The sequence below is a fragment of the Martes martes genome (assembly GCF_963455335.1).
Source record: "Martes martes genome assembly, chromosome: 12".
NCBI lineage: Eukaryota > Metazoa > Chordata > Mammalia > Carnivora > Mustelidae > Martes > Martes martes.
In genome coordinates this window covers 11,706,692-11,719,920 of record NC_137900.1, presented here as the reverse complement: position 1 = coordinate 11,719,920, position 13,229 = coordinate 11,706,692, and the positions used below count along the sequence as shown (strand labels likewise).

Genomic DNA, 13,229 nt, shown 5'->3' with positions numbered 1-13,229 from the left:
ACCAAAAAAAAAAGAAAGAAAGAAAGAAAGTCGCCAACTACACTAGTGGCAAATTAAAACATATTCTAAGGGAAATGCATCAAAAGATAAAGTCAGTACATAACAGAAAGTTCAATTCCACTAGGAAGATAGAAGTATCTGAATCTTAGCTGTATCCCGAAGCTAAAGCAAAAATTGATAGGACAAGGGTAACTGATACATCTACATAAAGGGAAAATGTAATACACCTTTCTCAGTAATTAAAGAATCGATCTGATGACTGAAATCAGCAAAAATATACAAGCTTTAACAATATAATTAATCAGCTTGCACTAGTGGACAGAGAACACTGCACATAACAAGAGCAGGATACTCAACTCATTCTTTCAACCCAGGGGGTAACAATTATGTAAGCTCACTACAGAAAGGATGCCTTAACGAATTTCCAAGGGTTGGTATATGACCATATGTTTACATATATTACTATATATTACACTATGTATTACTATAAGATTATATATATGTATATATAATAAAACATACACTATACACTCTACATATAATACAGCAATATATAATTTTACTATGTATTATTCATTATATATGCTATATATAGTGTTACTATATATTATATATATTACTATATATTGGACCATATACTATATTACTATAAATCGGACCATACAGTAACATGTAATATAGAATATATACAGTAAAAATATAACATGCAATTTTATATTTTTATAATTTCTTTTTTACCACAGAACTATCAAAGTGGAAATCAATACTAAAATAACAAGAAAATTACCACATCAGAATTTGAAACAACTTCTAATTATGAACTCAAAGAAAATGAACAGAACTGAAAAATAGGAAAATGTTACATACCAAAATTTGGGAGAAAGAACTCAAGCAATATTGAGAGGGAAATTTTTTTGCCTTAGATGATTACACGAAGGAAAACAAAAGTAAAAATTTGTATAAAAATATCCATATCAAGAAATTAAGAAAAAAACAAAAAACAAAAGTTTCAAGAATTAGTATAGAAAATAATGAAACAGAAAACCATGATGTAAGACAAAAACCACAAGGCAGAAACTAATTCACTGACAGAGACTGAGGAAACAGACAAATCAATTTTTTCAAATCAAGGAAAAAAAAAAAAAACAAGGAGGCTAAGACTACTACAGAGGACACCTAGGTCATGCCACTTCTCTGCTCAAATCCTAGTGGGTTCACAGCTTACTCAAAATAAATGCAAAGTCCTTACACTGGCCTACAAGGCCCTATGAGCTGGCTCCTTGATATTCTCAGACCTTATCTCTCACTATCTTCTTGTTCAATTCAAGGCAAACACACTGGGTACCACTTCAGTCTTTCTTAGTATCTGCAGATGCTGACATGCTGTTTCCCCAAGTATCTCCATACTCAACGCCTTATCTCCTTCAAGTCTTTGCTCAGGTACTTTCTTCTGAGTGGGAACTTTCTTGATCACCCTATTTAATGCTGTAAATTTCACTCTGGCACTCCCTCCCTATCCTCCTTTTCTGCTCAGTCTTCTACCTAACACTAATTACTATCCAATGTCATATGTATTTTACCTATGTATTTATCTGCCCCTCCCTCATGGCCCTCACCATAAATTCCGGAATCTCTATCTCCCCTTCCCCTCAACAAACATATACTCAAATACTTGAAAATGACCGCATATACGTATGCTAGACATTATTCCATCCACTGTTCCATTCAAAGAGTGTATGACCAGTCAACACATTGTTCAATAGCAGTAACAATTTCAACTAAGGAGGAGCCATTTATTGTTTGTATTCCCAACAAGTGACCACAACGTAGCTAAGAGTTTGGGGAAAGGGAGACCTCCCCTGTAGTTCTGGCAACAGAACTCTGGTTTTGCTCACCAGTTAAGATTATTACAGCTAGTAGTTATTATGTACCCAAAGTCTACCTTTTTAGATAACCAAGAAAACAACTGGGCCTTGGTGATGCAGAGCAAAAAATCAGAAGTGCTTAACACCTGCGGCCACCCATAAAGGACTTTGAAACGTACATATTAATACTCCCTCTGTATTTTATACATATTAATATTCCCTCTGTATTTTATAAATATACCCGGCACAGTTTGTTTCAGTTGCAGTACCTAAGAAACCACTGTGAGCTATGGACAGCAACAAGGCTAACATAGGAATATTTTTGGCAATTTTATAAAAATGACATATAACTCATATATCATATAATCCATTTTATATATATAAATCCATGCTTTTTTATTGTGGTAAAAGGTACATAACATAAAATTTACCATTTTAACCATTTTTAGGTGTAGAGCTGAAGGAGTATGTGTATCAACAACAGTTTAACATATGTACACGGTTCTGCCACCATCACCACCACCTAATTCCGAAATGTCATCACCAACCCAAAAAGGAGCCCAAACCTGTTCAGCAGTCACTCCCCACTCTCTCTTCCCCTCATTCCCAAGCAATCTATTTCGTCTCTGTGGATTTGCCTATTCTGGACCTCCCGAAGACGTGGAATCACACAGTGGGCAGTACTGGTGTCCGGCTTCTTGCACGAAGCATGCTCTCCGGGTTCCCCCATGTTGTCAGATCTATCAGTGCTTTGTTTCTTTCGACAGCTGAGTAAGATGTTCTTTAATGAATACATCACATTTTGTTCAGCCATTTATCAGATGGTACACTTTTGGAGGGTTTGTAAGTTTTCACTATTAAAATTAGGAAAAAGCTAATTTTGTCCAAATGAGTAAACATTCTCTAGAATAGCAACTGGATCGAAGATTATTTAAAATCTATTATTACTGCCGAATAAGATGTACTGCTTACATTCCCACGTGCATGACAGGATTCGCTTCTCTACACCTTCATATTACTAAATTTTACTTAAAAATTTTTCTAAACTCAAAGGAAAAAATTCTCATTTTGATTTCCTTCAAGACTCATGAGTTTTAACTAACGAGCTGTATCCTTTTTATACTTATTGGCCATTTATTTTACTCAGTGTTAAATTTCTTTGCTTATATTCTGTAAGTTGTTTGTAATTTTTACTGACTTGCATGACACCGGTATTTTGGTAACTTTAAGACATGTACATGTTATTTGTGCTGAAAATGTTTTTTCCCATCATTCATTTTTAATTGCGGTACCATTCTTTTCAACTGGATTTGTACAGAATCTAAATTTCCGATCTTCCTTTTTATGGTTTTTAGGTATCCTATTCTGCTTGAAATAGCCTTTTCCTTTCCTAGGATTTAAAAAATAATATACATTTTTTCTATTTTTTTCAAAGTTACATAGTTGTTCACTCAGCCTTTAGCACCTCTAGATCTATGAGTCAGATGTTTGATAAAGCTCTAAATTTATATTTATTAAAATTATTAGCCAATTAGTTCACCTCAATTCAAGTAATTTATAGCCCACACTTAAACTGCCATCTTTATAATAAATTCTCATATACATTTAGATCTCCCTGCTTTTTTCAATCTGCTTCTCTAATTTTCTGTACTAATACCTTATTATCAAGAGCTTTATAATATACTTTAACATCTGGTACACAGACATCTTAGTCATTATTCTGCTTTTTCAAAATCTTCTTGGGTTTTCCAGAACATTTATTCTCCCAAATGTACTTTAGAATCAACTTGTACACTTACCTGTTGATACTCTGGTTGGAACCGTATCAAATTTATATATTAATTTGAAAGGACTGAAAATGTTGAAAGTGAATATTTATGTTTCTAGGAACACAGTATGCTTCTCCATTTATTCAGGTCTTAGTTTTGTATCTTTCAGTAAAACACTATCATTACATTTTAATAAGTTGAGTATAATCTTGTTTTCTCTTATTTCTATGTGTGCCTATATTTTTTTTACCTATTTCTCTTTACATAAATGAAGCATTCTCCCACTTTTTGAGTAAAAAGATCATTTCCCCATATGCTATAAAAATGATGAAGCTATCAGATGATCTTTAAAAGCTACTTAAGCTCAAAAATTTCACAACTTTCTATAAACACTCCAAAAAACAACACTCACTAAAAAATCAACAAAAAAAAATCAACTAAACAATGAGTTTATCTGTGTTTAAAAGACTGAGAGTACATACACTAAGGATGGTTAACTGGTTTCATCTTGAATACTAACTCTGACACATCAGAAATGGCTGCCAAGAGAGGTAATTTCTTCAGGAAATCTACTGAAAGAAAAATCTTACAATTTGGATTTTAAAAGATGCATTAAAAAATAACTTATCTGGATAAACCATCCTTTAACTATTATTTCTAATAGTTATGCCATAATGCTATATTTTCTAAAGTCATCACAAAAGCATGAACATAAAGAAACTGTACAGGAAAAAGGGGTTTCAGCAGTTTTGACACTTACAACTCAATTTCAACCATTCCTTTGGAACATCCTCTCTTCACAAAAAAACCAACCTAGAGCAAAAAAGACAAAGTGCACTCAGTGATGACATTCCCATGTTATATCACAGATTCAGCAAAGTCATTATTGTCACATTCAAATCTTTTCAGTAACTATTTTCTCTGTCCACTCTCCTCATTTTCCCAGATTTGGGAAATTGTTTCCATTGTTTCCTCCCACAAGTAACAATACTATTAGTTACCAAATACGAGCATTCCAGGTGCCAGACAGCCTCTTACAAAGGTTATGACAAAGCCAAAAGGTGATACAGGGCAAGGAACTAAACCCACATAATATGGCCCCAGGGTCTGTGTACTTAGCCTCTATCCTAAACATCTTGGTAGAGGCAAAAAAAGCCAACAGGAAAAGAGGTTCTACAGTTTAATCACAGGATTTACCAAATCTCCTTATTCCCCCTGGAGACTTCTCTGGAGATACAGATTAAATATTAACAACTATTCTAATATCCTGTTATTAATGAGGATGTAATTGTCATTTTCTTAAAAAGAGGAATACTCATAGCAAATACAATTTAAGTACAATTTACATGGTAAAACAGACCTATTTAGTCTAGTTTGAATACATGTACAGGCACAAATTTGAAGAGAGACCTTGGGCCTAAAAAATACCATACTGGATCTTCAATCAGGCTCTAAGTAAGTAATTCTAAAAAAAAAAAAAAGTGGAAACACACCTTGCAAAGAATTATCCTTATGACAGTGCTAACAGCAGTTAGGACTGCAATTAGAATCACAACAGTGAACATTTATTAAGCATTACCATATGCTACCGTGCTAAGCCATTTATAATTCTTAATACTCAGGAGCAACTGTAAGAGATATGTATTATATCCATTTTACAAATGATGAAATGGAGGCCCAGAAAGATGACAAAGGAGGTCTGTCCTTGTAACTAGAAAGTCCAGTTTAATGATTAAGAGGACACACTTTAACACACCATCCAGGTTCCTATCTCAGTCATGCTATAAGCGTGTAAGTTGCTGGACTCTGACCAAGTTACTAAACCTCTCTGTTTTAGTTTCTTCATAAACAGAAAAACAACAGCATTTTTGTAGGAGTGGTATCTGCTCATTAGCTTGTATCAATTAAAATATTTGGTACCAGTAAGAAAAAAAAAAATCACAAAGCAGTTCTTATTATAAAGTATATATATGGATGGTACAGAACATGCTAGTATTAAATTTCCCTGTTAAGATTTAACTATAAATACAACATAGAAGTATTTTTGCTGAGAACTTGTGCAGCCCCTAAACGCATGTAGTGAAACCCAAAGGTCTGCAATCTGTCACGTAAGAAACCCTGTGCTCCACAATCTTCTTTAAAAAGCATAGTACTCAAGGATAAGGTCTGTCTTCATGCCAAAAATAAATGGGAAGATTGGTGGAAACTGTTACAAACCAATCCATTCAGTTGTACAAAGTTTGGAGTACAATCCAGCAGACCATTACGCAGAGATAAGGATTTAAGAAATGATTTTTAACAATTAAAAAACTGCACATCTGTATTTATAAAAATCTGGTCTCTGGAAGTTATCTACTCCAACCCCCATAACTTTAAAATAAAGAAAAACTGAAGTCTAGACAAATGGTGAAGGTCAAAAGTTAATTATTAATAGAGCAGTACCTATGAGTACTCTTAACTCATAAATGCCTCCCATAGAGCATTTAAAGAAAAACACACATATACACACATATTTTGAATAGATTTATTAATAACCTTAAGGGTATATGCTTCAATCTTCTAATCCTACATTAAACTGTAAGCCTGGCTAAGAAACCTATAATACCATTTTAATAATATTGCAATATTCCCAGTAGTTTTAGAAAAATATAAAGAATCATTTTAACTTTTACAACTATTTTGCAGTGGGATAACTCAACTTGCAAACTTCCTTTTTAAAACAGAATTTTATGTGAAATATACACCAAATATGACATATAAACTTCATATACTGCTTGAAGCAACAGTAAAACTACCAAGCACCTACCACAAATTAAAGGAACTGAAAATTAACCGTGTATCTGACATTCCCTGTAGAACTCAATACTATTGTATCCTCTCTCAACAAATGTAATCCTGACTTGATCATCCTTTTGCTTCTCTCTAGTTTTGCTATATACATATAGCTCTTTAAATATTAAAATATTAAATATCAAATACTTTATTTTGTGTTTTGACCCTTATATAAATTCATATTACAAGTATTTTTCCAAAATAGCATTTTTCCTTAAAATTATGTTTTTGAGATTTAACCAATGAGCTAAGGATTATTTTCACTGGGATGTAATATTCAATTTTGACTATAATAGGATTTATTTAAAAGTAATACTGCTATAAATAGTTTAATACTTTTGCCTAGTATTAATGTACAATGGCTGTCTAGGAGTAGAATTTTTGAGTGATTGGGTATATGCATCTGCAAATTCACTAGGTAATGCCATTTTCCAAGACTATATATTTCTATTCCCACCAAGAGTGCATCAGAGTTCCCACTGCTCCATCTCCTTATAAGCACATTGCATCACCAGAATTTTTGAGGAATATACTTTGCCAGCATTAGTGTGCATTTTTCTGAGATTGAAGTTGCGTATCTTTGAAAATATAGAGTTGGCCCTTGAATAACACTAGGGTTAGGACTACCAACCCCCTGCACAAAAATTTGCATATAACTTTGGACTTCCCCAAAACTTAACTACTAATAGCCTAGTGTTAACCAGAATCCTCAGCAATAACAAGCAGTTAATACATATTTTGTATGTTACGTGGACTATATACAGTATTCCTACAAGTACAAAAGCAAGTTCCTGAGAAAATCATATGGAAAACACATTTACAGTATCATACTGTATTTACTAAAAAAAAAAAAAAATCCACATATAGGTGGATTCACACAGTTCAAACCGAAGTTATTCAAAGATCCACTGTACTTCCTGGCTGTCTGAGCTGCCTCTTCTGTGAAGTGTCTAAGCACATATTTTGTCCTTTCTTAATTGTTACTGTTTTGCTTATTAAAAAGTTTAAATACCTATCTTTCGTTATATGAGTTATATATACCCACTCCCAGTTTGTGGCTTGTCTTTTTCTTCATAGTGTCTTTTGATAGAAGTTTCTTATTTTTATCAGTATTTTCCTTTTCAACCTATACTTACTTAAGAACTTTTATTTAACCCAAAGTCACAAAGATATTCTCCTCTACACCACTATCTCCTAAAACCCTTCTAGTCAATCACATTTAGATCTTCAATCCACTTGGCACTGACGTGTGTTTATGTGTGAAGACAGAACTTAATTTCTTTTTTTCCTACCAATTTCCTACCAACCAATTGCCACAGTGCTATTTATCCGTCTTTTCCCCATTCATCTACAATGTCAGTCATCATAAATCAAGAGTCTACTCATCATGGCTTTGGATCTGCACTTTTTATTCTGTCATAGCACACTGGTCTGATGTATTTCCCACCAATACCACAGGTTTGTGTTTTCTTAATACAGTTGACAATGTTACTAGTTTCAGGTACAACAATGATAATTCTGTACATTACATAATGCTCAGCATAGTTAAGTGTAGTTGTCACCTGTAACCATGCAAAGTTATTACAATACCAGCCACTGTATTCCCTATGCTGTGCTTTTCATCCCCATGACTTACTTGTTTTATAACTGGAAGTCTGTGCCTCTTAATCCCCTTCACCTATCTTACCCAACCCACCTCGTCTTCCCCTCTAGCAACCACCAGTTTGTTCTGTATTTGTTGTTCTGCATTGAGTCTGTATTCGAGATTCCACATATTAGTGAAATATGGTATTTGTCTTTCTCAGACTTATTTCACTTAGTCTAACACGCTCTAGGTCCATTCATGTTGTTGCAAACGTGAAGACTTCATTCTTTTTTATGGCTAAATAATATTTTTTTAAAATATATTTTTTAAAGATTTTATTATCTTATTTATTTGACAGAGAGAGAGATTACAAGTAGGCAGAGAGCTGGATGCGGGGCTCAATCCCAGGACCCTGAGATCATGACCTGAGCCGAACGCAGAGGCTTATCCCATTGAGCCACGCAGGCACCCCTCTAAATAATATTCTATACAACGTTTTCACTAACTATTACAACTTTGTGTTAAGTCTTGGTATCTGATAGGGCAAGTTTTTCCATTTTGTTAAATTTCTGTAGGAGTATCTTAGCTATTCTTGGCCATTTCTTTTTTTCACCTAAATTTTAGAACTTGGAATTTGCTATAGACAGTATTGGGATTTTGACTGGAATGATGCTCAGTATGTTTATCAATGTGAAGAATGACATTTTTATAGTAGGTCTTCATGCCCATTAATACACATACAGTGTATCTGTCCATCTAATCCAACTCCAATATTTTCAAATAAAATTTTATACTTTCTAAATATAGGTCTTACATGTCTTTTAATTTATTGCTATGTTACTTGCACTCTTCATGCTACTATAAATAATATCTATTTTTAATTGCATTTTGCTGTTCATTGTTAGTGTATGGGAATGCAACAGATTTTTGTTACAGAATCTTATAACTAGCAATCCTAACAAATTTCCAAATTAATTCATCAGAAGGCTTACGTGGAGTCTTCTGTGGTTTTCATTGCAGACTTGCATAAAACCTGTAAATGACAGTTTTCCTTCTAACTTTATCTTTTGTATTACCTCACTGTTCCACCTAGAACGTCCAGTACAATGTTGAGTAGCAGTGTGAGTAGGTACCCTTGTCTGAACTTGCTGCATATTTTCACTTGTCTTTTATGTAATTTTAAAAGGTAGGTATTTTCTACTCCTATTTTGCTAAGAGTTTTTTTTTTTTAATCAAATTACTGTGGAATTTAATGCTTTTTCCTCTACTGAGGATCATCCAGTTCTCCTTTAAAATGTGATATGTAAAAAAAATAAATAAAACAGGAGATGTTAACTTTTTTCTAATGTTCAATCTCTCATTCCTCGAATAAATTCTATTTGGTCATGGTGTATTATGTATTTTATGTATTAGATTCAACAGACTACTGTTTCTTTCTCTTGAGATTTTTGCTCCTATATTCATAAGTAAAGCTATCTTTTCTCATTCTCTCCTTGATATATTCTGGTACAGTCATACTCTGTGTAAAACAGGAAATGACTCCTTTAAGAACTAATGGATAACTGTCTTCGGTGTTCTAAGAAAAAAATTAACAGCTGATTTTTTTCTACTAAGAGTCCATTTTGATCATTTATATAGTTGTAGAAACCTATACGTTCACAACTTTAAGAATTTAAGCTTTACTACCATAAAGTTGTTCATAAATTTTTTTTGTTTAGGGAGGAGATAAGCCAATTTTATTGTCCCTATGTCACACAAAAATCTAGGAACAAAAGATTTGAGCTGTAGAAAAGAAATAAATGAACAGTAAATTAGAGGGCAATGGAAATAATTTAAGTTTGAAAATTTTCCATGATATTAGGATGAAAACCATTTCAAAATATGTGTGTGCCTGGCTCAGAGTAGGCTGTTCCCTGGTCAAAGCTTGCCATAGAATTAAGGTGTTCGAGGTCTTGCTGCTCTACTGGCTTTTGACAAAACGTTTGTGATCGTAGAGAAAAGGAATGTATTCCTGGTGCTGTAGGTCTGTGCTGAGCTCTACCAACTCATCTGCAGAAATGTTACCCACCCACCCACCCATCTGCCGGGAAATCCATCAGGTGGTCACATAAGGCCCAGTCCAGGGATCAGTGTTGACCGTGTAATTCAGATCCTTCCACTCAGACTCAACAGACTGAAAGCTCACTTCCCTGTTGGAGGCAGTATCGCTCTGGACCTCCTCTTCTTGCCCAGCCTCATCTTCTGGGCAGTGACAGTCCAGCATGGGGGCTTCTTGCCACCAGTCTTCACAACTTCAACCACAAAACTGGGAACGGATGTCAATCAGGCTGTTCTTCAACCTTCTGCCCTTGGAGGGCTCCTCCTCCCCATCCAACGTTGGCAGGATACTACTGTTAATGTCGAAAGCCACAGTGATCTTTTCTCCAGCAACTTTCTGCACTAAATTGGCTTCTGACCCATATACTTCCAGCTCCCAACTTCCAGAACTCTTGGGGGGGGTAATTACACTTTGGTATCTCCCTTTCCTCCTCAATGTCATCATTCAGCAGTTCAACAAAAGCTTTGTGCCCCTGGGTGTGCAGTGTGCTGCAGGGGCAGGGCCCAGGAGAGCGCAGCAGACCGTGGGCAGCATGGGCCCTTGCCACCCGGCGCCGCACAAAGGGCCGCATGTATGGCCTGGGGGGCATGGGCTGCAGCGGCGAAGGCAGCAGGGTGGGCTGAGACAACAGGGCAGGCATGGCGTGCGGTGGCTCAGTGGCCGCAGAGCCCAGCAAGCAAGGCACTGGGCATGACAGCAGCAGCATCGCAGTAGCTGACGGAGGAGGACCCTACAATACTCTCATCATCATTTAAATCTCTGCTGCATTCTGGTAATGGCCTGGCGGTAGGCATCCCGACAGTTCACGAACACTCCAGTTCTCCTGCAAGCCCGCAGCAGAACTGCATTTGCTCCTTCCCTCTGATGGAAGGTGTGGCCTTTTAATGGCCTTTGTCCAGTGAAAATGTGAGCCGAACAAATATTTATGACTTTTTGGAAGAACTTTTTACAGCCAGTTCCCTTTACCCAGGTGGCAATCACAGGACAATGTACTCAAGTGAAGACTCCATCAGCCTAGGTACCCAATGACCACAGCCTAGACCGGGTCAGTAGCAAGAACTACTAATCTGTATTTTTAAACCAAAATTTCAGGGTTGTTTCGGCCACCATGTCACCCTTTATTACTTTTTTTTTTTTTTTTAAGATTTTATTTGAGAGAGAGATCACAAGTAGGCAGAGAGGCAGGCAGAGAGAGGAGGAAGCAAACTCCCCACTGAGCTGAGAGCCCGATGCAGGGCTTGATCCCAGGACCCTAGGACCTGAGCCGAAGGCAGAGGCTTAACCCACCGAGCCACCCAGGTGCCCCTATTACTTTTTTTATATTCCTTTTTTCTACTTTATCTATGCCCCACAACCTTCTCTAGAAATTACTGATTTTGGTGGGGGGGTGGAAAAAATAGATGAAGGAGATGAAGAGATTAATTAACAATCTTTGTTACATAAAAATAAGACACGGGTATGTAATACAGCTGAAGGAATACAGTCAATAATATTGTAACAACTTTGTGCAGTGATAGATGGCAACTAGACTTACTGTGGTGACCATTTCATAATGTATATAGAATATTGACTATATTGTACACTTGAAACTAATAATATATGTCAATTATTCAAGAGAAAATAGTAATTTTCTGGAGGATTTTTTTTTTTTTTTACTCCACTATATTCAGAGCTAACAATCAGATAAGTAAGCAACCATATGTCCCATTCTGCGGGGTTATTTTTCCTTCTAAACACAGTGCTTGCCTTCTAGTTTTACCTTCCAGTCTTTCCCTACCTTCAGGACCCCCAATTCAGAGCAACCAAATGCCTTTCCAGTGCAAAGTCAGCAAATGCCCCTGGGGGAACAACTCCAGAGTTTGCTGAAGTCTTTGGATCTGCACAATTCTGCCTCTGCTCTTGGTAAGTTTGCTTCATCTTTCCACAAGCCCAGCAATACATTTAAGATGACATTTTACACTATTCCTAAGAATTTTAAGCGTTACATACTCGGAGAGCTCTCTAGGTATATAGTCCAAAATACTTCTAGAAATGGCAATTCCTCCCAGCAGTTCTACCTACCAACTTCATTCTTTACTTTCAAGCTCTACATCTGTGTTATACCCAAGGAACTGAGAGAGATCTGTTACTAAAAGCAAGTCACAACTCCGAATTTTTTTAAGTACTTAAGTTAACTCACCTTATCTGCCCGTCCCATGAAAGCAGGTTTGCCTGCCAATCCAAGACAAATGGCACATACGATGCTAGACTTTCCTGTTCCGTTAGCTCCAATGATCATATTCAGATGGGGTCCAGGAGAGACTTCACAGATATCATACGTTCTGAATTATAAAGAGGTAAAATTACTAAGACATAAGAATATTTTCTTTACAAAAACATTTATTTCTGATGTTTTCTACAGGCTTCCTTGAATTGCTTTAAAAGCCAGCTGACCTTACATTTTAATGTTATTTATACATTATTAATAAACTAGAGAGAAAAAAAATCAGTGGAAAAAATGAGAAAATGATAATGCGTATCTGAAATAAGAGAATCAGTGGGAAAATAAGATTTCATAGGCTCTTTTCAATTATGTCTGTTGAATGAAGTTTGATATTATTTATCCCTTTCATGAGAAAATTTATCAAAGCCACTGTAGAAATAATTTTTCAAAAGATTTTATGTAAGAGAAATCACGGCTCATCTTAAATCTGTGGATTTTACATTTATATTTCTCTGGAATTAAAATGCTTCATAGCAACTTCTCACATTTTACTAACTGAAACAATCCAAATTTCTATTCCAATCAAACATCTATCAACTCAGTGGTTTCATTTTATTATTAATTTTTTAAAAATCCATTTCTTTCAATATGCTGCCAGAGATTCACCAGAATATCCATGTTTAGTCCATGTTCAAATAAATGTTACTCCTATGGAAAGAAACAAGAATGCATCATCACCAAGCACTTCTGTAACATTCCCTCAAACCAGAAAGCTGCCGGCTGTCCAGCAGTTTTAATTAACTACCTGCAAGGTAGCACCTAATCCTTATTAGTCACCAAGGACAACTGTGGCAAAATGTCAAACAAACAGACTCAG

The 13,229-nt window shown here is 35.5% G+C and overlaps 1 protein-coding gene and 1 pseudogene across 3 annotated transcripts in view; both read right to left on the bottom strand.

The window, feature by feature from the left end:
- Window positions 1-13,229, bottom strand: part of SMC5 (structural maintenance of chromosomes 5) — a 97,844-nt gene that overhangs the window by 80,788 nt on the left and 3,827 nt on the right. For both annotated transcript variants that reach the window (XM_080820328.1, XM_080820329.1), the window contains exons 2-3: window positions 12,329-12,470; window positions 4,395-4,447 (exon numbers count right to left, since the gene is read on the bottom strand). In XM_080820328.1, coding sequence (XP_080676454.1) covers window positions 4,395-4,447; window positions 12,329-12,470 — 195 coding nt within the window. The remainder of the gene's footprint in view (window positions 1-4,394; window positions 4,448-12,328; window positions 12,471-13,229) is intronic.
- On the bottom strand, window positions 10,012-10,855 carry LOC308352937 (complement component 1 Q subcomponent-binding protein, mitochondrial-like; annotated as a pseudogene). Its single transcript has one exon. The product of its transcript is annotated as a complement component 1 Q subcomponent-binding protein, mitochondrial-like (transcript).